Source organism: Vombatus ursinus, unplaced genomic scaffold, assembly GCF_900497805.2.
Source record: "Vombatus ursinus unplaced genomic scaffold, bare-nosed wombat genome assembly UNPS02014821.1, whole genome shotgun sequence".
In the NCBI taxonomy this organism is placed as follows: Eukaryota; Metazoa; Chordata; class Mammalia; order Diprotodontia; family Vombatidae; genus Vombatus; species Vombatus ursinus.
In genome coordinates this window covers 45,828,089-45,852,209 of record NW_020954599.1, presented here as the reverse complement: position 1 = coordinate 45,852,209, position 24,121 = coordinate 45,828,089, and the positions used below count along the sequence as shown (strand labels likewise).

Here is a 24,121-nt window from a genome sequence, read left to right as displayed (position 1 = left end):
GGCCTGTGGGATTCCAGACTCCCTTGTGTGTGCTGGTGTTTGTTTTTGTGTATTGTTTGTTTTGGTTAGTGGGTTAAGGATGAGGGAAGGAATGGGAGATGTTAGTTGGCCGGTTTCCCCTATACTTCCTTGTTACCAGAGTGTCCATGAGGATACAAAGTTGAAATTCTTTAATCACAGGCCCTAGAAACTATATTGACATTGGTTAAAAAGTTGATCCTGATTCTTAACAGTTTGTATACTCTCCTTTCCTCAAGATTCCTAGCCAAAAGCCCTGGTATCCTTTCCAGCATCTGTCTTTGCACCAATAATTGGAAGATGTCTAGCACTTCTTTGTCCCTTCCGATCTTTTTGGAAATCGCTGGGGCCAAAATTATGAAAATCCTTTCTAAGCCTCACTTTTGGGTTGAGAACTAAGGGAAATTGTTTGATTTGGAGTCAGGAGATGTGATTTCAAATTCCATCACTGATATTTGCTAACTGTAGGGCTGAGGATAAGTCACTTTATCTCAGCCTCAGTTTCTCCATCTGCTAAATGGGAGGCAATTCATAAACTACCTCACATAGGTATTAGCAACCTAATAGTGCTATATAAATGTGAATTAATTCTAATACCAGGTATCTTAGGTACTATGGAAAATGGAAAACGAGCAAGACTCTAGCCTAGGATTTCTTCCATAACCTAGAGTTTACAGTTGAGTTGGAGAGACAAAACCATGAAATAATCAGCGGTCAGTTGAATGGCAAGCAATGCATTAAAATTTGCAAGAACCATTTTTATACCCTCACAACAGTCTTATAAAACAAACTTTTTAAAAAATGTCCTCACAACAGTCTTATGAAGTAAGTGCTATTAGTATCCCCATTTCATAGATGAGGAAACTGAGGCAAGTTAAATGACTTGCCTGGGATCACATAACTAGTAAATACATGTGAAGCAGGATTTGACTTCGGCTTGTCCTGACTCCAAATCCAGCAGTATCCACTGAACCACATATTTGCCTCAGTAAGATAAAGATGGTTCAGATAAGCATTGTGGACTGGAACACTCAGAGAAGGCTTCATGAAGGAGGTGAGACTTAAGTTGGGCATTGAAAGATGGGTAAATTTTGGAGGAAATGAAGAGGCATTTTAGGCTGACAGAGATCAGAACAAGCAAATAAGTAGAGATAGGAATGAACATCGTCCATGAGGGAATACGGAGGAAGCCTCCTTGACTGAAGAGGAAGATGTTTCTTTCAGAGTAGCAGGAAATGATGGGTTACACAGGTGTCATTTGCTTATGAGAAACATTGAAAGTCAGGCAGGGGATTTGAGGCTTGATGTAGTAGGCAATAGGGAGCCATTATATGTTTTTGAGTCTCAGTTCAAATGACAGGATGAAAAGCAGTATTTAAGGAAGATTGGTCCAATAGTGATGTTAAGGATGGTGGGCGAGCTTGAAGACAGGATGTTAGAAAGCTGAGTCAGTAATCCAGTCCTGAGCTGATAATTAGCTGAAGGCAGTGAATCCAGGAGACATTTCAGATAAAGAAATGATAGGGTAGCACAGTAAGTGCCTTGTTCTCTAGAGGTTCACAAAACATAAGGACTGTTCAAACTACAAATTTATGATGCATCATTCCAGCTGTGCACTGAGTACTGCTGGAAAATCCTATCAACTCATATCGACTCCCTACCTTTCTCCATGGTGATTGTCCCAAACTTTTTTCTCTCTTCTCAGACAGCGAGCTGCCATATGTATACCGGATGATTTAGTCACCTACTTCAGTGGGTTAAGGGTAATTAGATTTGAGGTCCTTCAGCTCCCCTCATCACTCCTCAAAACTTCTCAGCAACATTACCCACTCTCTTCTTCTCTGCCTTTTTGTCACTGGAGGTCTCCCCTGCTCCTTACTAAAGCTAACTAGACATCTTCAACACTAATCTCAGTCACCAACAGAGAGGGCATCATGGCTAGATGAGTGGATTTGTACTTAGGAAGACTTGCTCCAGTGGTTAGCAAAGCGCCCAGCACATGATAGGCACTTAACAAATGTTTATTGATTGGGTTCAAATTCCTCTGGCATAACTAATTGTATGACCATGGAGAAAATCATTTGGCTGCTCAGCCTCAGTTTCCTTATTTATAAAATAGGTACAGTATAGTATATAGAATATTATTTCATAGGATTATTTGAAGATCAGATAAGGTAATGTTTGTAAAGCATGTTAGGAAAATTTAAAGTGCCATATAAATGTCAGTTATTTATCTTTTTAGTCATCCTTTCTATCTCTCTTCAATCTCTCCCCCTCATTCCTCTTTGCTTTGATTGTTCTAAACCTAAAAAAGCTTTCCTTTGACCCTTCTACCCCATCCAGCTATGATACCATCTCTCTCCTCTCTTTAACAGCTGAACATCTGGAGAAAAGTTGGAGAAGACCCAATACTTTGATTTCATCACCATTCCCTCTATTCTCAACCTCTTATAGTTGTTTTTATGACTCCACCAATCTACTAAAATGGTTATCTCAGTAATCAAAAATGACCTCCTATTTACCAAAACCATCTTTTTTTCAGTCCCCATCCTCCTTGACCTTTGTGGCAGTTGCTACTATTGACACAGAATGCCCCTCCCTACTCTTCCCCACCTCCCACCTCCCCAATCTCTTGAATTTAGAGACTTCATGCTATCTTGGTTTTTCTCCTTCATGAATAAATCACTCCTCTGTCTCCTTCATTGGCCCCCTTTCCTCTTGTCAACCCCTTTATTAAGAAAAGTTTGCCACAGTGTTCTCTCTTTTAGCTCCTCATACTCTTCCATATTAGTCTCATTCACTACCAAGTCTTTGACTACCCATTTCTGTTCAGATGATTCCCAAATCTATCTATATCTCCGTCCCTGAACATTCTTCTGAACTTCATATCCATCTCTGAGACTGACTAGAGATCATCTCCACCAGATGGCCCAACATGTATAAAGTTGAGTTAATTGTATACTCAAAAACCTCCTTCTGATATCACTATTTGTGTTTATGGTAATGCCATTCACTTGTGTCTCTCATCTTCAAAACCTTGGGGTTATATTTTATTCTTTCCTCCAATCAGGTACTAAGTCCTCTCGACTCCACTTCTGTGATCACTTACTTCTGTCTTCTCTCTTCCTACTGCCATGACTCTAGTACAGCCTACTATAGGTCTTCTGCCTTTACTCTTCCCTTCCTAAATCTATTCTTAGTATCACTACCACAAAAACCTCTTTATGAATATATTTAGTCATGTCCAACCCCTGTTTAAAAAACAAACAAGAATTTCAGTGGTTCCCTATTTTTTACCAAGTAAAATTCAAACTCTCTTATCAGGCATTCAAGATCCTTCACAAATATGGCACCACTTCCACCTTTACAGCTTTGTGTTAAATTACTCTCCTCTTAGTGTATGTACTCCAGCCAAACTGGACACCTCCATTGCTCCTTTCTCCTAAATGTGCTCAGCAAGTTCCCACCTCTGGGCATTTGATTATGCTGTTCTCTGTGCCTCTAATATCCTCCCTAACCCTTTTTCCTCTCCTTAAAAGCCTAACTCACATGCTGTTTCCTATACGAAGCCTGCCTTTTTGGTAACAACTTATCTCCTCAAACATGACATAGAGCTTTATCATCAATTTCTCTAATGAATTTATTAGGTGACATGGTATAGCAGGGTTGCCTATGCTTATATCTTACCTCCATACCTGAGGGCCATCATGAGGACAGGGATCATTATGTCTTATTCAGACTTCATATTTCAAACTGCCCTACCACCCCCACTACACAGTAAGTGATTAATAAATGCTTGTTGAATTGGATTGACTTTACATCACAGTTAAGTAAGAGAGGCTAACTGGGGAGATGTTATAGCCTTTCCCTAATGTTAGGGAATGTCCACACCCTTGGGAGGCCTGCCAGGGCTTGGCAGTGTGAGTAGAAGCCCATGTTCCCTGATGTAATTTGAGACTTGGGAGCATTTCAGGGGTTCCCATGACTCTTGTAGCTTCAGTTAACTCTGGGCTAAAAGGGTAAGCTTGATATAGGGAGTGTCAGTCTAAACTAAACCATTTTCACCACTGGAGATGTCTCTCTCTTGTAGCAGTCAAGATTTCGAAGCTCTGTAATCTTCAGACTTTCTGTCCTGTTAAACTACACCTACTCCCTCATCTTTGTTATTGTCACAATTATTATTGAAGGCCTATTTAAATATTAACTTGATTGACAAAAGAACATTGCTGTCTAAGAGCTAAAATGTCAGGAGAGTTTCTTTTTACATATGACCTTATAAACATCCTTTGTCCCTTCTCAAGCTGTCTTCAGTGTCGTTCCTTAATCTCACTCTCCTAATATTGATTCTTATTCTTGACATGGAATGAGTGATATTGCTATCCCCTCCCTCATTCCCTGTTTCTAGTTGAATATCTGACCTAAAAATAGAGTCACTTCTTTTCCACAGGTGATTTTCTAGCTCCTCTGGAAAGTGTTATTTTATACCAATCATCTTGTATGTTTCTTTATATACTATCTGTCAATACACAGATGCCTGATTTGACCCTGTTTTTAGCTTTCATTTCTGCGCATTTGCCTGTCCTTCTTGACCATTCCCCAAGAAGTCATAAGAATCATTTATGCTTAGCTCATTGATATAATTTCTTATGAGGTTTTAGGGGAGATTTAGGAGTCATTCAGTGGTGATCCCACTGGAATCACTAGATGGGAAGAAAGGTTAGGAATAGTTATGGGGACCCATTTTTTCGATTATACAGTATAACTATCATGTCAGTGAATAGAACTAAAGGATGATGATAAAGGAGTACTTCTCTGTAAGAAGCATCTACCATGGTACCCCTCCCTCCTCTTTGTCCTAAGGATTTGTTCTTGGCATCAGATTTAATTAACAGTTTATAAGTTATCTGCCAGAGGTTGCACAGCAACACCAAGCTTTTCCAGGTAGTGAAATAGCAAGCCAATTTGGATAAACAATAAGAAACCCTCAGGGGGCTATGTGAATAGGCAGAGAAGTGTTAACTGCAGTCTTAATTTTAGTCATATCAACCTTGTTAGTAGTTAATGTTACTTCTCCCTGAGGAAATATTCATAAGAACATAGATTTGGAGCCAAAAGGGAGCATAGAGTCCAACCTCCCCTCCCTTCCTCTTTTTTCAGATGAGGAAAATGAGGCAAGGAGTAGTTAAGTGACTTCCAAAGTCATACAACTAATAAGTGTCTCAGACAGGATTTGAACCCAGATTCTTCTGGCTCCAGGTTCAGCACCCTCTATTGTCCTCTTAGAGGGCTGAAGTTTTGCAGAGTTGATTTTTATTTCTTATACCACCAAATGATTCTGTTTAAAAATCTCTGCATCATCTACTCATTTCAGCATGCATTCATCATGGTGTGTGTATGTGTGTGTGTGTGTGTGTGTGCGTGCATGTGCGCTCCCACATGTGTGCATGTGAGAAATTTAAGATTATGTAATAATAGTTAACATATAATACATAATATTAGGAGATAATTATTATAATAAGTAGCATTTATATAGTACTTTAGGCTTGCAAAGCGTCTTAGTATGTTTTCTCATTTGATCCTTACAACAATCCTGGGAAACAGGTGCTGTTATTGTCCCCATTTTTAAAATAAGAACACTGAGGCTGAAACAGGTTAGGTGACTTGTCCAGGTTCTTACACACAGCTAGTAAGTGTCTGAGGCAGGATTTGAACTCTTATGTTCCTGACTCTAAGTCAGTACCCACTCAATCCACTGCACCACTTACAAACCCCCAAAATCTCCCCCATCCTCACCCCTACCTTCCATGAATCACTTTGCAATATAGTGTGTTATCAGGTTTTTTTTGTTTGTTTGAATAACTTGACCTATGATAATAACTACTTTTTCATGAAACAGGCTATTATTTTATGAACCAAACATATCTGAAAGTTTTTCTTCAAAAACCCAGTAATGAGTCATACGGCAATGTGCAGTAACCTATCTACCACAGCCCTCAGATGGCCTCAGGTGCTTTATGTCTTTCATTACCGCATAGGATCCTAAACAATCACGTAGTATTGATGTGTGGGTGCCTTGTGCCCCTCAAATACAGCCTTGCCCTTCAGGGCCTTCCTTACACGCTAAAATAATGATATAAACTGAAATTAAATACCCTCAGGGATTATTTGACATATGTTCTAGAAAAGTCTCCAAAAGATAAAATCGGGCTAATTTATTTAATGCCAGTTTCTGGTTGTCAAAGGCACTTTATACCACATAACTTGAGGCTGAATTCTCTTTCATATTAATAACAAGGAAGTGCAGTTAGCATATTCATGCAAACTGGAGGAAGGAATCAGAGTTGACCTCCACGTTTCAAATATGGAGTTGAAATAAGGAGCAGGTTTAAGGGGGAATGAAAATAAGCTCCAGTTTGGACTTGTTCATTTTGACAGTCCCATGGGACATCCAGGAATATGCCTGGATGCCTGTTTCTACTTCACTTCTCAGCATTATTGTTTAAGCCTCACTACAGGCCCTTAATAAAGAAATCCTGTTTTTATGTCATGAATATGTTTTGAATTTCACAAGTCTCATTTCTTTTCATCCTTCCCTGGCTTATCAAATGGTTTCCTGTGGTAATAGCTCTGATCAGAGCAATTAAACAAATAATTAGCTTTGAAAAGAAATATACACAAAAGTACAGTTAATTTACTAATTGCCTGTGTGGACAGTAACTGTTTAGGGTCCCAAAATTAGCTTTGTGTAACTAAGATTAGCACCAATATATTAACTTGTCCATAGGTAGAAAGCACTTCTTTTCTCTGAAATACCAGTTGTCTTTGAAAAGTTATTTTATCCAAATCTGAAGAAAGGAAGAAATGAGGAAATGACTGCTCATAACTTTAGATTTGTGAGAAAAGTAGGGACTACTTTCCTCTCTGAGTTGCATTCCTCCCGTTCCTCCCATTAGCTCCATTTAATGGAATTTAAATTGATGTATATTCAGGAAAGTTAACAACAGATGGCATACAAGCTAGGTATCCTCTGCTTCACTGTCCTACCTCATTTGGTCTTTGTTTGACTGTAAAATTTCCTGTGGTCTACAGAAATGTGTTACAGGAAACCCCTGGCTTAGGATGTAGGAAAGGTAAGGGCACTTAGGCATTAATGAGTAGATTTTCCATGCTAATGTTAATCCAGAAAAAGATATTGTTTATGTAGAACACCAACATTTTCCCCCCTGTCATTTTACTTACTACATTGAAAATTGAAAGCCTTTTTAACTAGATGACTTCGTAGGTTGATATACCTTAAAAACAAAAGTGATTTTGAATAACAACATCTTATCAAATATATGCAGTTTTGAAGGAACTGAGGATTTAATGGTACCCTGTCTCACAGGAAAATGTCCATTTTTCTGTCATTCCCAGGTCCAGGTCTAATCAGAGGATTAATGATCTTGACAGCCCCAAAAGACACATATTAAAAAGTCAAAAAATACTACTTAAAAAAAAATACCTTCCTAATGAAATTGGATCTTGCCATGTGAACTCTTTACTTTGTAATACTCTTACAGATGTTCTAAACTTTTTCCTCCATTTTTATTTGGAAAACTAAAGGTAATATTTTTGAAGTCCAGCCTGATCTAACCTAACCCTTAAGTATCAGATTGCCTTTTTTTTTGGTGGGAGGGTAGGGGAAAGTAAGAGGTTCCTGAATATGTATATTAAGTATATTGAGTACCTAGCATTATGTGACAAAGATTGTGCCAGGAGCAGAGGGACACAAAGACAAAATGAAACCGTACTTACCCTCAAGGAGCTTACATTTATTCAGGGGGACAACATGTATACATATGTGGACATATATGTTGACATAAAATCAAAAGGGATAGAGACTGTGATTTCATTGGTACAGGGGATTCCCAGATGAGGAAACTCCCTCTACCAGTGTAAGTGGGGCACTTTCTCTGTAATTTATAGAGTTGCCTAGAGTATGAAGAAGGTAAGGGGCTTACCCAAAGTAAGGTAGTATGTGTGGGAGGCAGGAAAGAAGAAATTTGAGAAGTAAAACCAAGGGAGTGGGAGGGAGGTACTAGCAACTGGGGAAACAGGAAAGGTCTCACACAGGAGGTGGTCCTTGAAATGGGATTTTACGGAAACAAACCATATTAAGAGGCAAAAATGAGGTAGGCATTGGGTTTAGCCTATACAAAAGCACCAAGATGGGAGGTGACACAGAGCAGGCTGCACAGTAAGAGAAAGGGAAGTATAAGTCTGGAAAGAAAGGCAGGAGCCATTTTGTGAAGGGTTTTAAATGCTAAACTAAAGAGTTTATGTTTGGTCCTAATGAAGCAGTAGGGAGCCATTGGAACTTATTGAATAAGGGAATGACATGGCCAGATCTTTAGACCTTTAGAACTATGTCTTTGGCAACAGGTTATGTACATGTATGTGTATCTATCGGTATGTATGCATGAGTGTGTGTACACACACACACACACAACCACATATACATATCTGGAGATAAGTGGGTGTCTACAGAAAAGTATTCTATACATACTATGAATCAAAAAGATTCGGTTTACTTTGCAAAACACCAGAATTGATGGTATGGGGAAAAGGAAGTGAGGAGGACTTCACAAAGATTAATACATACATAGGTGAATACATGAATACATACATATGAGTCCACATACATACATGTATGAAGTTTATACACACATGGTAGATTCCTAATGCAGAGTATACACAGAGAAGGATATATATTATCAGGATGCTAAAATGCGTAATTGATTTGTAGTTGGCTGTGGAAATTAAATGCTGGCTAACTTAAAACTTGGGAGACTTTTAAAGATTCATACCTTCTAAAGAATATGGTATGTGATACTGGTTTTCAAAGAATTTTGAAATTTTTTTAAGAATTTGACTTCTAGGAAAAAGAACTTTCATATTCTTTTACCTTTGCCTTGTTTTCTTGGCAGATTTGTTCACGTTCAGGAAGGATGAAGGCATTGCTCTAAGAGGTCAAAGTTCATCAAACAACTAGAAGGAACAATCCTGAATAAATTAATTAAAACAACCAAGGGGAACATAGTAATAGATACTTTCTTCTTAAAAAGAATTCAGAGCTTCTTGAAATTGAGGTGGGAAAGAGGAAGTCCCTGAAGAGTTCAAGTGTTGACTTAGATAGAGAAAATGAATGAAAAAGCATTTATTAAGCACTTACTATGTGATGACTGTAGGCTGGGGATACAAATAGAAGAGTATAACAGCTCCTTCTCAGTGAAGGGAACAGAACCAGGAGAACAATTTATATAATAATAGCAATCCTGTAAAAATAACCTTGAAAGACTTAGGAGCTGTGATCAATACACTGATCAATCACAATTCCAAAGGACCCGAAATGAAATGTGCTGCCCAACTCCTGAAATAGAGAAGATGGTCTCAGTACAGATTGACAGTCACATACATTGTGATATGTATGTGTATATATATGTGTGTGTATATATATGATATATATATGATATATATACATACACACATAAGTGTATCGTATACATAGGTATGTATATATTTTAACATGGCTAATGTGGGAATTCATTATGTTTGAATATATATGTTTCTACCAGGAGTTTTAGTTTTCTTGATTTCTCAATGGGAGGTAGAAGAAGTAGTAGGAGGTGGGAAATGAAGGCTCAAAAAGAAAATTTTTTTAAAAAGTGAGCTTCTTGAGGATAGCAGGACTATCTTGTTTTTTGTGTTTGTATCCATAGCTCTTAGCCCGGTGTCTGGTACCTAATAAATTCTTAATAAAAGCTTTTTTATTCATTCACTCATCTTAAACTTATAAAGTTAAATTCTGAGCCCAAGAACAATACTTTTCATCTATTGCTATTAAAATTTATCTTATTAGCTCCGTCCTATTATTCCAGCTTTTAATAAATACTGCTGAAATCTTGATATTCAGTATTTCATTTATCTATTAGTCTAGCAACTCTTGTCAAAAAAGGAAATGAGGTTAATCTATACTGGATGAAACTTGCTGGTAGTTAGTGATCACCACTTTAAATGCTCACAAATCGCCTTTTTAATAGTATTTTAATTCTGTAGTAGATCCATTAACTCATGGATGCGGATATGCTCTCCAGTGATGCATACTGAATCTTCGTCACGTAGCTCAGCACTGGGTACTCCGTAGGCCAGTAGTGGTTCAATGAGATCATAATTCCATGCAAGTGTTGATATGGGCATTCCTAATCTAATCTAATGATATAATAAACTAATGATACAGCTCAGATTCTTGTTATGTCCTCCTATAAATCCTCAACATAAGATCTACTCAGTGTGTGGGGAGAGAGATTATTTAGGCAGGTTATAAGTATTTATCTTTTTTTTTTACACATGTACTCAAAGTACCCAAGTGTACTCAAATGTGTACTCTTCTGTTTTGACCATTGATCTGAAACTACTCACTTGATTGTTTTACTTTTCCCCATCTGTTTGACCATTAATTTGAAACTACTGATGAAAGCTTGATTTTTATTAGTCTCTCAGTTACTCATTGTAATAACAATGGCTTAACCTAGAATCTCTGCCTTATAATACACCATATAAATTCTTTGCTATATAGTTATTCCTTCCACTTGTGACTTTCCCTTATTGGTTTCAATATATTGCAGGTCAGAATAAGAAATTGAGTGGGGATTTTGGGGAGAGTTTTGCAGAAGCCGCAGACAACATGTGAAGGCCTGCAGATAACACAGAAAAAGTTTAGAAACTCAGAAATACATAAAATATTTGTATAGTATTGTGTAATAATCAACCCAGATTTTGCAAAAACGTACTGTAAACACCCCATAAAAGAAAAAGAAAGAAATTCAGACTTCTTCTCTGGTTCAAAGTGAGGGCCAAAAATTTTTACGTGGATTTTCCAGATGGGGGTGAGGGGGGGTGCCACACCCCTATGTGGAAGACCTCAATGTGGAAGGGATAACTATAATCCATTTAGCTTATTCTTAATTCTATTTTGCTTAAGTGTCTAGGTGGTACAGTGGATAAAGTGCTAGGCGTAGAGTCGTGAAGACCTGAGTTCAAATTCAGCCTCTGGGCAAGTCACTTAACCTCTGTTTGCTTCAGTGTCCTCATCTGTAAAATGGGGACAATAATAGCACCTATCTCCCAGGGTTGTTGTAAAGATCAAATGAGATCGTAATTTCAAAGCATAGTGTCTGGCACATAATAAGTGATGGGGTGTTGGGACATGGACCCCAAAAAGCCCTAAGATCATGTCTCTGGAAGCTTCTCAATCTCTCAGTATGTGCCTTGTCCTGTGAGAAAACTTTCCCTTGTTGTGGAACACATGCAGGTCTGACCCTGCAATTCCTTAGATAAAGGATAGACATAGGGGCGCCTGGCCCAAGGACTCTCCCTCAAGTCAGATCCCCAAGGTCCATGCCTCTGACAACTCCCTCAATATCTGATATCAACAAAGTTATCTCTGCAAAACTCCCTACATTTTCCTATCCATAGATCACTGATGCCTACTCCTGAGACACCTGGACCCCTACATTACCTAATTAGTATCCCTGGCATTCCTTTCGCATGCACCTTTTCTATATAAGCTCTAGATTCACGTCCATTAGGTTGCAAGTTCTAGAAAGGAACTTCACCTGCTACTATTGGCATTACAATAAACTGCCTCTTGACTGAAAGATGGCTTGAGTGTGTGATTTGGTTCTTGGTGACTCTGCCTTGGCATTTCTCAGGATCCCAGCACTCCCAAACCTCATCAGTAAGTACTATTGAAACATTAGTTATTATTATTATTAATATTATTATTAAGCCAATATGAGAACTAGCTTTAATTCTCCACATGCATTCTTACTTATGGTGGAGGAAGCTACCCAAAATCATGTGAGGATTTGGAAAAGGAGAAGGGGAAAGACACACTGGGACAAAAAATTTGCTAGCAATGATACACAAATGTAGATAACTCACAGTGGACTGTATTTCATATTTGCAAAAGCTTCTCAGCTTTCTTTCCTCAACCCCTCTCCCCTCATTGGCTTCAATTTTTATGTTTGCAAAAGTAAACCTAATGGTGTTGGGCTTTAGCATGCATTTCTATAGATGACTCTGTTGTCTCTAAATACATGCCCAAGAATTGGAAATTGAGAGGATGCCTATCAATTGGAGAATGGCTGAACAAGTTGTGGTATATGAATGTAATGGAATACTATTGTGCTATAAGAAATGATGAACAGGCTGACTTCAGAAAAACCTGGAAAGACTTGTATGGTCTGATGCTGAGTGAAATGAGCAGAACCAGGAGAACATTGTACATAGTAACAGCCAGGTTGTGCAATGACTAATATTGATAGACTTAACCCTTCTTAGCAATACAAGGATCTAAGACATCTTCAAAGGCCTCGTGATGGAAAATGCTATCCATAAAGAAGAAAGAAGTATGGAGTTTGAATGCAGATCAAAGCATACTATTTGCTATTTTTTTCTTCCGTTGAGTTTTGTTTCCTCTTTCTGGTGATTCCTCCTATTGGTTCTAATTCTTACTATAACATCACTAATGTGAAAATATGTTTAATAGGAATATATATGTATAGCCTATATCAGATTGTGTGCCATCTAGGGGCGGTGGGGAGGGAAGGGGAGAAAAATTTAAAACTCAAAAGCTTATGGAAGTGATTGTTCATAATTCAAAATAAATTAATTTAAAATTTTTTAAAAAAGAAATTAAATACCACATGCCCCTGCTTTAAGAAAACTAGAGTCAATGTATGAGCCTCCAAGTTTGCAAACACAGGTTCCAGATTTTGCCTGTTTAGCAATTGAGGGCATCTTGATGTGAATTTTGTTGGTTTATGTAACCACATGCACATTCTAAGGCTGCCATCTCAAGGAGTCCTAGTTTGTTGCAGCTCTGATAAATACTTCATATGTTGTGACTATGTAGTTACTCTTCCCAATTGGAACATGACCTTGTGTCCAAGCTGCCTAAGGACTGTACCTAGATGGCACCTAGGAACTGGTGTATCTTTCAAGTTTGTCACCCTCCTATTGGCTCCAGCCCCTCCCCAGAAACAGAGAAACCTGTGGAACAGAGAGCTCAGTTGACTAGCACTAATTCTCTGGCTTTTAAGCGTAATGATCCAGTTGAAATGGACCTTCGAGGCTATCTAGTCCAGCCCTATGATTTTTACAGGTTTACAGTGATTTTCTATTGCTTAGAATAAAATATAAACTCCTCTGTTAGAATTTAAAGTCCTATGTAACCTAACCCCAACCTGTGATCCCAATGAGGTCTAGCTTCATTGGACGTTACTCCACCTTCTGGCCAGAAGGCCAGTGTAGTATCCCATACAAATGAGCCCAGAAAGAAAGGGCCTATTTTGGGAATCCAAGGGTCTTTGTTGAATCTAGATCTTCCCTGAACACTCCCACCCATAATCCATTGCACCTTTAAGATTAAGACCTGGGAGATCTCAGACTCAGTGTAGACCTTGCTTAGTTTCTTTTGCCTACTCTTTCTGTTCTATTCGTTATACTTTGATTATCAACTTCTTCAGTTAAAAACTAACTGGCTCAGCAGAAGTGACAGAAGAGAAGACTCAGGCAACAGCTTTATTTCTTGAAAAGCTCATTTGGGGTTCACATTTTTTGAGCTGGGGAGCCAGCTTTGGCTTGGTTAGTCCTTAACATTCCCTGGTCATATGGAATCTTGTAAATAGAATGCATATTATTCAGTAGTGGCCATTTTTGAAAAGCTGAATACCCGAAAGTAATTCCTGAAGGGAACTGGGGCTTTACATAAACCTTCCATTAAGTTCATTGTACACATTTTGCTTATTGTTGCAGTTTGCTTACTGTCCTAAATCTGATTAAGCCAGTGATGCTTACACAATCTCCAAGGACCATTTTTCTAAATCCCTTTGAGGTCATATCACTCTTCTAAAAGCCCAGCCATCTTGGGAAATATTATAAACAATTTAGTTTTATTTTAGCTTTGGAAGAGGGTGAGGCTGTGCTGAGTACCCTGACCTAACCACCATCTGCTTAGAAGTGATATTATTTTCCAGTATATTTCCACTCCATGAATAGGCTGACCTTGGAAGATCATCCAGTGATTCTCTTTTCTACCCCTAGTCAATTGGGATTTGTTGAATTTGGCTGCAGAATCAAACAGGCGGAGTTTATAGATAGACCATGTTTCAATTATTATTATTATTTTACTTTTATTCAATTATTATTAGACTTTTAATTACCAGTCAAAGATAAAGAAGAGGAGGTATGTATTCTTATGGTTTGGGGGAGGAGTTTGGAATCCATTCCTTTATGTCCTTTATGAATTCATTAATGTGAAAGTCTGACATGGTGATTCTCAATTGTCTTTGGTCAGATTGTCATTTTATGGAATTTGAAAATGTGATTTCTTCAGTGTGGGTGCTTTGACCAGTGAAGGAGATGGCAGACCATATGTGCCTGCCCATCTTCACCATTCTTGTCTGTCATCCTATAAATCCCCCCAGTACATCTAACCAGCATGCTAGCTAGACACCTTCTCTTCTTGACATTGCATAAAAATGATAGAGTTGAGCTCGTAGGAGTAGGATCCGTTGGTTAGCATTCATTCTTCCTGCTCATCCAGCCCTGCTTTTTCCCTGGTCATACATTTTTTCCAATGACAACCTTTTTGTTGTTGCTCAGTTGTTTCAGTCACATCCAACTCTTTGTGACCATATTTGGGGTTTTCCTGGCAAAGATACTGGAGTGATTTGCCATTTCCTTCTGCAGCTAATTTTACAGATGAAGACATTGAGGCAAATAGGGTTAAGTGATTTGCCTAGGATCACATAGCTAGTAAGTGTCTGAGGCTAGATTTGAACTCAGAAAGATGAGTCTTCCTGACTTCAGGCCCAGTGCTTTATCCACTGCACCCCTAGCTGCTCCATGACAACTTTTACACCCCTTTATTCTGGAATAAGTATTCTCTTGTAATGAGCTGCAACATCTTTGTATGCGCCATGTGATTCTTCTCCATTGCCCTTTTGGTGAGCACTTAACAAAAATTTATTAAATCTCTATAGTGTGTAAGGTGGATCTTATCATCAATAGAGAGTCAGCCTAGAAGCCAGAAAGATCTTTCCTACCCCTGACCAATACTGGCCGCTCGTGGTCCTGGGTGAATCACTTGAACTGAGGCCATTCTGTAATAAGAATATACATTCTAGGGAAGTAGAGGAAGTTTTCTCCTGTGGCAATTCCTTATATCCAAGAAATCACAAATCTCTTTCCTATCCCTGCTATGTGCTAAGCACTGAAGATAGAAAAACAAAAATGAAATAATCCCTATCCTTACAGAGCTTATATTCTATTGGAAGAGACCGCATACACATATGAAAATATGTCAGCGTTAATCTGTGGTCATTTTTTGAGGGGGAAGGGAAGAGAGCATTACCAGCTGGCCAGGATTAGCAGCCCAAATTTCAATCCTTCTGAAGCTATAGAATTAGATGACTCATAGAAACAAAACACTACAGAAAAAATATTCCTGTTAAAAGGATGCTTGCAGGCAGAAGCTTTGGGGTCATTAAGAGAGCTCTGTGCAATTTCCCAAAGGCAATCTGGCCCCCACTTCCCTTCTTTGGCATTCTGGGGCCCAGCTCCAGATTATGATATGCAATTGGATGGACAACCCAGAGTGACCATCCATCAATACCTATTTCTCGAGCCCTGCAAATATTTGTTAAATAATATGATAATGACAATCATAGCTAACATTTATATAGTGCCTACTATGTAATGGGTACTGTGTTAAGCACTTTATAAACATTATCTCATTTACATCATTAAAAAAAAAACCCTAGGAGATAGGTGCTATTATTATCCCAATTTTACAGATGAAAAAAATGGAGGCATTTAACTGAGACTAAATGATTTGCCCATGGTCACTCAGCTAGTAAGTGTCTGAGGCCAGATTTGAACTCAAGTTTTCCTGACTCATGACCTGGCACTCCATCAGTTGAACCACTTAATAACATTTGAGAGGTCATATTGTGTGACTGGATATCTGGCCTAAGAGCCAGGAAGACTTGGGTTAGAGCATTGGATTTGATGTCATTAAGACCTCAATCCAGATCCTGTCTCAGACACTAGTTGTGTGACCCTGAGCAAGTCATTTAACCTCTCAGGCCTTCTTTCAACTCTGAATCCATAATCCTGTGGCCCTTTATTAGGTCCTGCCTTTGACACATACTGGCTCTGTGACTCTAAAATCACCTAACTTGTCGCTGCCCCAGGCAGCTGTCTGAGGTGCAGAGAAGGTGCCAGTCCCCCTTGGCCCACTCCCCACAATAGGGGATTCTCTTGTGAACTCCTACCAGTGAATTCTCAGAGCCAGTCTCTATTCTAGACTGTTTCTTAAGACTCGAGGTGGAGCGGCAAAGTCAAACTCATGTAGAAACTCAGCTACTAATCCATGCATAAGGATCCCTGCAGCCTGCATGTTGAGTTAATTTTAAAACGTGATATTCACTACCTTTTATTGTATTTTTCTTTATTTTGTTAAATATTTCCCAATTACTTTTTAATCTGGTTGGGGGCACCCTGGGAAGTGTTGTTTGAGGGCATCCTGCAGGCAACTAGGCTGTTTGATATTTCTGGTGTAGAGCATAAGAAGTTACTTATTTCAGGTTCCCAAGAACCTGTGATATTTTCAGAAACTCTCATAGGGTTTGCTCTGACTCGTGGTTTGGAATTTAGAACTCTCCTGTTCTCTCTACTTCCCGTCTTTCTAAAAGCACACAGCAGAAGTCTTAGGAATTAAAGATCTTCAAGAAGAGATCAAAATGCTTTTTTAACATAGAAAAAGAGGGACTTTGAATCAACTAAAGATTCTACTGTTATCATTTTCTCTTCTCATTGCAACTTGGCTGTGCCACGGAGGCCTGGAATTGGAGTCAGGGGACTTGAGTCAAGAACATTCATATTCATCATTATTCGTATTTTTGACAGGCAGTGCAGTATAGTGAATAGAGCTGACTTGGGAGTCAGGAAGTCCAGGGTTCAGGTTCTGCCTTTGACACACACTGGCTGCTTGACCCTGAGCAAGTCACTTAACTTGATACCACTTCCGGGAACTCTGTAAGACTATAAGTTATAGAGCAGGCACTTCTCTGAATAGGTAGAGAGAATTTCCTAGCTAGGAGTTCCTTACACCAATGAAATCTCTGTTCTAATCCAAAACCAATAATTTTCATAGGACTCTAAGATCAGCCAGTCTACATATTGGCTGTGAGATCATGAGCAAGTTATTTAACCACCTTGAAACCCAATTTCTTCATCTGTAAAATGGAAATTAATAATACTTTTTCCTATTTATCCCCACAGGGTTGTTGTGAGGAAAGGGCTCCATAAGCCCTAAAGAGTTATATAAATGTGAGCTACTATGGTCATCCCAGCCCCTTGAACAGACCTGAAGTCTGTCCCCTTATGCCAATTATTTAGTGCTCTGGAAATTACTTTTTTCTTTAAATGAACTATGCCACAACTCCAGATCAGAGTTTCAGATTTACTGCTGTATTCACTTCTGGGTGTGGCTGGGGGCAGGGTTTGGGGAAGGGAGAAAAGAATGTGTCTTAATATAGTATGTCAAGGGGATCATCTCTTAATGCACAGCAAAACCTTGACCCAGTTTTGCATCTTCCCATTCTTAGGTAGGGCCCTTACCACCCCCAAGGCATTGCCCCTTACAGCAGTATAGCCTGTAACACACTTGGAAATTCTTTCCATGTCTTCGTTGCCTCCAATTACTCCCATTTTCATGTTCCCTTGAAGTCATTTCTGGGATCCCAGTAAAACAGAATTCCTGCATATTGCTCTACCATATGGTCAAAGAACCCCTTTCTAAAAGCTTTGCCTTTATAGCTAGTAGCTGCTTTTAGCCCACTTAAGAGGCAGAAAGAGAAGGATATTAGGTCAAAGTTGATTAACCAGTGCCTTGACCTTAAACATGATTCTGAGGGTCTTCCCTGGTCATGAGGCCATTAGATGCAAAGGGGGCAGGAGAGAATTGTAAGGCAACCTTCACTGAATGCCACTATACTTAACCATTTGTACCACTACTGCCTCTTGGCATCATCAGCATTGTGATCCCTAAATCATGATTTATAAGCCAGGCCCTCCAAACTGAACTGGTTAGAGCCATACTCTTTTGTTGAGTAGGAAAATGCTGACGCAGGTTCGTTGAATACAAACCCCTACCTGAGTCACCCATCATTCTAGGCATGGAGCCAGCTAGCCTAGTGATAGATGATACCACTAATACAGCTGCCACCAGGCTGCTTTATCACAGCAGAGAAATTTTATTTATCATATGCCGGACTTTTGGAGAAACCACATCCAGGGTAATACAACCTGTTTTTAAGTTTTCATTTTTATGTACCCTGTAAGTAAAATGTATGTATCACTGTTTAGGGTCTTAATTATTTGTTTCTTTCAGAAACCTGAGACAAGAAGTTAGGTTCATAAAAAAGAGTGGTATGAGAAGATGCTTCCATCTATTTAGCATGGAAAGGGAATTTTATAGTAAATAATGTCTTCATATCCCAACTTAAAAGATACCTTCCAGTGAAGAGGTTCTGATGAATGAACTGTTTTGGATTTACACCTTAAACTATTTTATCATTGCCTCTGTTTGCTTTCTTAAAACGTGAAAATTCATTTCATAAATTCAGCCCTGATGTACTCATTGTATACCTTTTTCCTCTTTGTACAGGAAGGCAGAGATGCCAATGCTCCCATCCTTAACAGAGGAAGCAACGGATTAGCTCCTGGGGGTGACAGATTCAAACCTGTGGTACCTTGGCCCCACGTGGAAGGGGTAGAAGTGGACTTGGAATCTATTAGAAGAAAAAACAAAGCCAAAAATGATCAAGAGCATCAAGCTGGAGGTGTCAACCAGCAAAACGCCCTCCAGAGACAATATCTCACTTTTAAGCCTCAGACACTGACCTACCATGATCCTGTGCTCCGCCCAGGAATCATTGGTAATTTTGAACCCAAAGAACCTGAACCTCATGGTGTTCTTGGTGGCCCTGGAGAGGAAGCAAAGCCATATGTCTTGGGACCAGACTACAAAGAGTCCATTCATGCCAGCATTAAAGAGTTTGGATTTAACATGGTGGCAAGTGATTTGATCTCACTAGACCGCAGCATCAATGACTTGCGACAGGAAGAGTAAGCAGATGCCTCTTACTATTCTGTTTAGGAGTAGTTTGGTTTGGGGTTTGCAAAGGCATAGTTTTTTTTTTTTTTTTAAAGGGAGATATTTATTTCTTTCAAAGGGACTAATTGGGCTACTGGTAGTTCAAAGTGGTGGCTCTCTGGAGACAGGGGTAGGTGAGTAGGAATGTGCTTTACAATCTTTTAGATTACTAATTGAGGGTTCAGGTAAGATTTCCATCTAACTAATTAGAGACATATTTATTTGCATTAACTTTCCAGTACTATTTTCCCTGACCTTTTCAACGGTGTTTTCTTTATCTTCTTTCTCTCAGAAATCTCCTCTCCTCCAGCATCTGGTATCTTGTGCTTTAAAAAAAAACAAACAAAAAAAAACAAAAACTGATCTAGTTATTTCCGTCCATAATCTGCAGTCTTTCTAGTTTCATTTTGTAGATGTTTACAGTTTTGCCATCTGTTTATCTATATTCTTCCTCTCTTTCTCCAGTTTTATTTATTGGGATCCACTAGAACTCCATTAGTTTAAGACAAACTGAATAAAGCCTTATTCTTGCCTCTTTTGCCCTGTGGCTTAGTAAAAAGAGTGATGTACTTCAAGTCCAAAGACCTTGCTAGGTTCAGAAAGCCCCCTTCCCCTTCATCCACCTATTGGGCAAGTTACTTCACCTTTTTAAGCCTCACTTTCCCTATCTGTAAAGGGAGCATAATTCTGTTTGCATTACCTATGTCCTGTCTGTTGTGGAGAATCAAAGGCATTGATTCTTGTGAAAGGATTTCATGACAGCAAAGCACTGTATAAGCTCTATGAGCACTCTTTGCCCTCCTCCTCTCTTGGTCCTGCTAGGAGAAATTACAAGGGATTGTGTTGGCTTTGTCCCTTAATTAGAATTTACAGTATCATAGAATTTCAAAATATAGAATGTATAGTGCTAATGATTTGATATGAGGTCACATCCTGCCTCTGACCCTTACTAGCTGTATAACCGCGTTGCCCATTTAACCTTTCTAAGTATCTAACTCCCTTCATTTTACAGATGGGTTCTTCTGTAAAATAAAGGGAATGGGATTAGATGGCATCTGAGGGCCTTTCAGACTCTGAATCTATGATCCTGTGATCTTCCATAATTTCTTCCTTTTAAAAATCAGAAAAGTAAAGTTTTCATTTCTTTTAACATTTGATGTTATCATTCCATTTGTTCTCCCTGTTATCATTTAAGAAGAAATCAGGACCACCGTTCCCTAATAATTAATGGATGTGTCCAGACATATGCCTTCTGTTAAATCATCAAGATGTATGAGAATTTGTTACATGAGTGCTTTCACATTCTTCCTTAACTACATTTTGTAGCTCCCAGCAGCCTTTTTTGGAATCTGAATTCTTACCACAACTGGCTTTCTGTGGGAAAACCCTTCTTAACAGTGAGATTATTTAGAAAGAACAATTTAAAAACCATCATAGTGGCTACTCTACCTTGTTCATAAGCCACAATGAGGAAGATCATAAGAGCATGCTTTTAAAAATAGACCTACAGAAAGAAAACAACTGGTTCTTTCGGACTGTGAATTGGCAGGATAATGTGCACATTAGCCACCCTTCCTGACTTTGTGCAATCTGCACATTCAACATAGTGGTTCTCAAACACTCATCAAGGACAGAAGTGCAGGATTCCATGGAATGTGCAGGTATTCAGACCATCAATAGCCCACAGGTCTGGCCAGCCCTACCTTGTTGCTTGCTTAGCTAGAGAAGTGAGCTTTTTTCGCCCCATTATCTTGCCACTGTTACACTGGAAACCAACCAACCATAGATTTTGATGCCAAGTTTTGGGTTGCTTTTGCAGCTGTGGCATCTGACACCGTGGCTAGCTTCTTTGTTACTGTGACTGCTTTTGTCTTTTCAGACGAGTGTTCTCCATACTCAAAACCCAGTACAGAACTGTCCAGCTGCTCGCTTGACTCATGCTTATGTACACTGTGGTTGTGAATTACACTCACTGAGTAATTTACTAGCTGTTGATTGCTTATTAAAGGGATTGAATGACCGCTTTTTGGAAGGAGCTATGTACAGGTCTTTTTTTTTTTTTATCAGTGGGTTGAGCCAAAAATGACTTCACCTACCTTACTATTTTCTATAAAAATTCTTGTATTTTCTTCTCGTACAATTAGAAACTTAGGGCTCTTCCCTCTCCCACCACATTACTGTGAATGGATACTTTAGAAACCCATTATTTTCTTTGCACGTTTCTCCTTCCACAAAGTCACAAAATCAGAGGTATATAATCTAAAGCCTTTGTTTTGAATTTTTGAAAGATGCAATAGTCATGACTTCTTCAGTGGATTAAATATTAAACTTTTTCTGCTACCTCAATTGCATTTATAAAACAAGACAGTAGATCATAGAATATCATTGGTTTATAGCTTTGGAGCTGGAAGGGACCTTTGAGGATTTGAGAGAAGTTTGAAAAAGCCAAGTATTACATAAATCATAGATTTAGAACAGGAAAGTACGTTAGAAGCCTTCTTATCCAAACCCTTCATTTTAGAGATGAAGAAACTGAGCCATGGGCAAGTGAAGGGACTTGTCCAAGGTCAACTAGCTAATAAGTATTGGAGGCAATAGTTGAACTTGACTTTCAGTTCAGTGTCCTATCCACTAAAAACCATGCTTCTAATAACAATAATAATAATAATAATGATAATGATAAGCACTTTAAAGTTTGCAAAGCACATTACAAATGTCGCATTTTATCCTCTCAACAACCTAGAATGGTAAGGTGCTAACCCAGTTTTACAGATGATGAAACAGGCAGACAGGTCAAATGATTTGTCTAGGCTTACATAGCTAGTAAGTGTCTGAGGTAAAATTTGAGCCCAGATCTTCCTGACTTAAAAAGCCCAACACTCTATCCACTATGTCACCTATATGCCTTTTATTTACTGATAATTTCATTCTGATTGTCAGTGGGATGTTTCTGTTTTTAAGGAATGCCTGTCTTCCAACAGAAATTATTTTTAGCTCTGTTTCATTCCATAATAAATAGTAACTCTATTTATTTTAGTTTATTGACTTAAACTGCATTGTTAAGGCTTCCTCTCCTACCCATTCCTGTTTTAACAAAGAAATCCTTCATCTGTACCAAGATATTTAAAATCCATTCATCCAGTTGGTAAAATTATTGTGATCCTTTTTCCAGTGGGTTTAAAGTCAAATCCTAACTACTGTTCATGATCAAGATTACAGATTGCCTTCTGAGCAGCCTGTCATTTTGGGGGGGATTCTGTTAAGGGAACTAAATGAAGTTATTTGAAAATAACTTCTAAGGGCAGCGAGGTGGTGCAGTGGATAGAACACCAGTCCTGAAGTCAGGAGAACCTGGGTTCAAATCCAGCCTCAGACCAAACATTTGACTTTAACTAGCTGTGTGACCCTGGGCAAGTCACTTAACCCCAATTACCTAAAAAAAAAGAAAGAAAATAACTTCTAATAAGAGTTACCAGATACATTTGGATGTATCTTGAATAAGATAACATTTGTAAAGCACTTAGCACAGTGCCTGGTACCTAGTAGGTGCTTAATAAATGATTGTTCCCCTTCCTACAAGATTGTTCCATATTTCAGTGTTTTGATTGTCAGACTATATATTGACCCCATATCCTATATTTGAATCTGGTTAGAGATTTACTGTTGGCATGTCATCATCCCTTCCTTCTCCAGCACACCTACAATGTGCCCCAGGCCTTCTACACTAAAGTTTGCCACCCTTGGTTCCAATCCCCAAGAAGCACTTAAGAAAAAAAAAATAGTTTCACATGACTTGTGATAGACATGCCGTTGGTGTTCTTTCCCCCAAAATACTACTCTCTAGCTGACCTCAGCCTGAAATTTGTTGCTACAAATACAGCTTTTGGGTATGTACAGGGAATTTCCAGACTAATTTAAAATGAAGTAAATTCTCATACCAGTATTTCCCCTTCTTTCCTGCTCACCCAGAGTGAAAACAGCACTGGATTTGGAGGCAGAGTTCAAAGATTCAGCTCTGACTTTTAAAAGCTGTATGATCTAGGCAAATCACTTAGCCTGTCCTAACCTCAGTTACTTCATCCGTAAAATGAAGGAACTGTACTAGATGACCTTTAAGATTCCTTTTGACTCCAAATTTGGGTTCACCTTTTCAACAAGCTCCCTCTACTCCATTTATCCTGGAGGCAACAGTCACAGTTACCAAAAGAAGAGAGTTAACTAGGTAATTGCACCTCTATTTTGTGCACTTACATACGTATACATGTGTGTATATACTTCATACTACTACCGTTGTTATCCAGTCATTTCAGAGTGTCTGACTCTCTGTGACTTCATTTGGGGTTTTCTTGGCATTTGCCATTTCCTTCTCTCTCTCAGATGAGGAAACTGAGGCAGACAGGGTGAAGTGTCTTGCCCCAGGGTAACACTGCTAGTAAGTCTCTAAGGCTACCTTTGAATGAACTCAGGACTGTCTGACTCCAGGCCTGATACTTTATCTACTGTGCCACCTAGCTGTAACTTAATTTTGTTTTTTTGGTTTTTTTTTTTGGCTAGGCAGTGGGGTTAAGTGACTTGCCCAGTGTCACACAGCTATTAAGTGTTATGTGTCTGAGGCTGGATTTGAACTCCGGTCCTCCTGACTTCAGGGCCAGTGCTCTATCCACTGTGCCGCCTAGCTGCCCCTGTAACTTAATTTTGTACAATTAATATTGCATAATTAAGTATAGTTGTATGATATGTGTGTGTCTGTGTGTATCACACTACTGCATTTAATTTTTTCCACTCTAGTAGCAGTAGTAGTAGTAGTAGTAGTAGTAGTAGTAGTAGTAGTAGTAGTAG

General features: G+C 38.8%; 1 protein-coding gene across 2 annotated transcripts in view; it reads left to right on the top strand.

Annotated features, from left to right (window-relative positions):
- GALNT7 (polypeptide N-acetylgalactosaminyltransferase 7) overlaps positions 1–24,121 on the top strand; it is a 172,372-nt gene that overhangs the window by 85,217 nt on the left and 63,034 nt on the right. For both annotated transcript variants that reach the window (XM_027837349.1, XM_027837350.1), the window contains exon 2: positions 18,794–19,254. In XM_027837349.1, the coding sequence (XP_027693150.1) occupies positions 18,794–19,254 (461 nt within the window). The remainder of the gene's footprint in view (positions 1–18,793; positions 19,255–24,121) is intronic.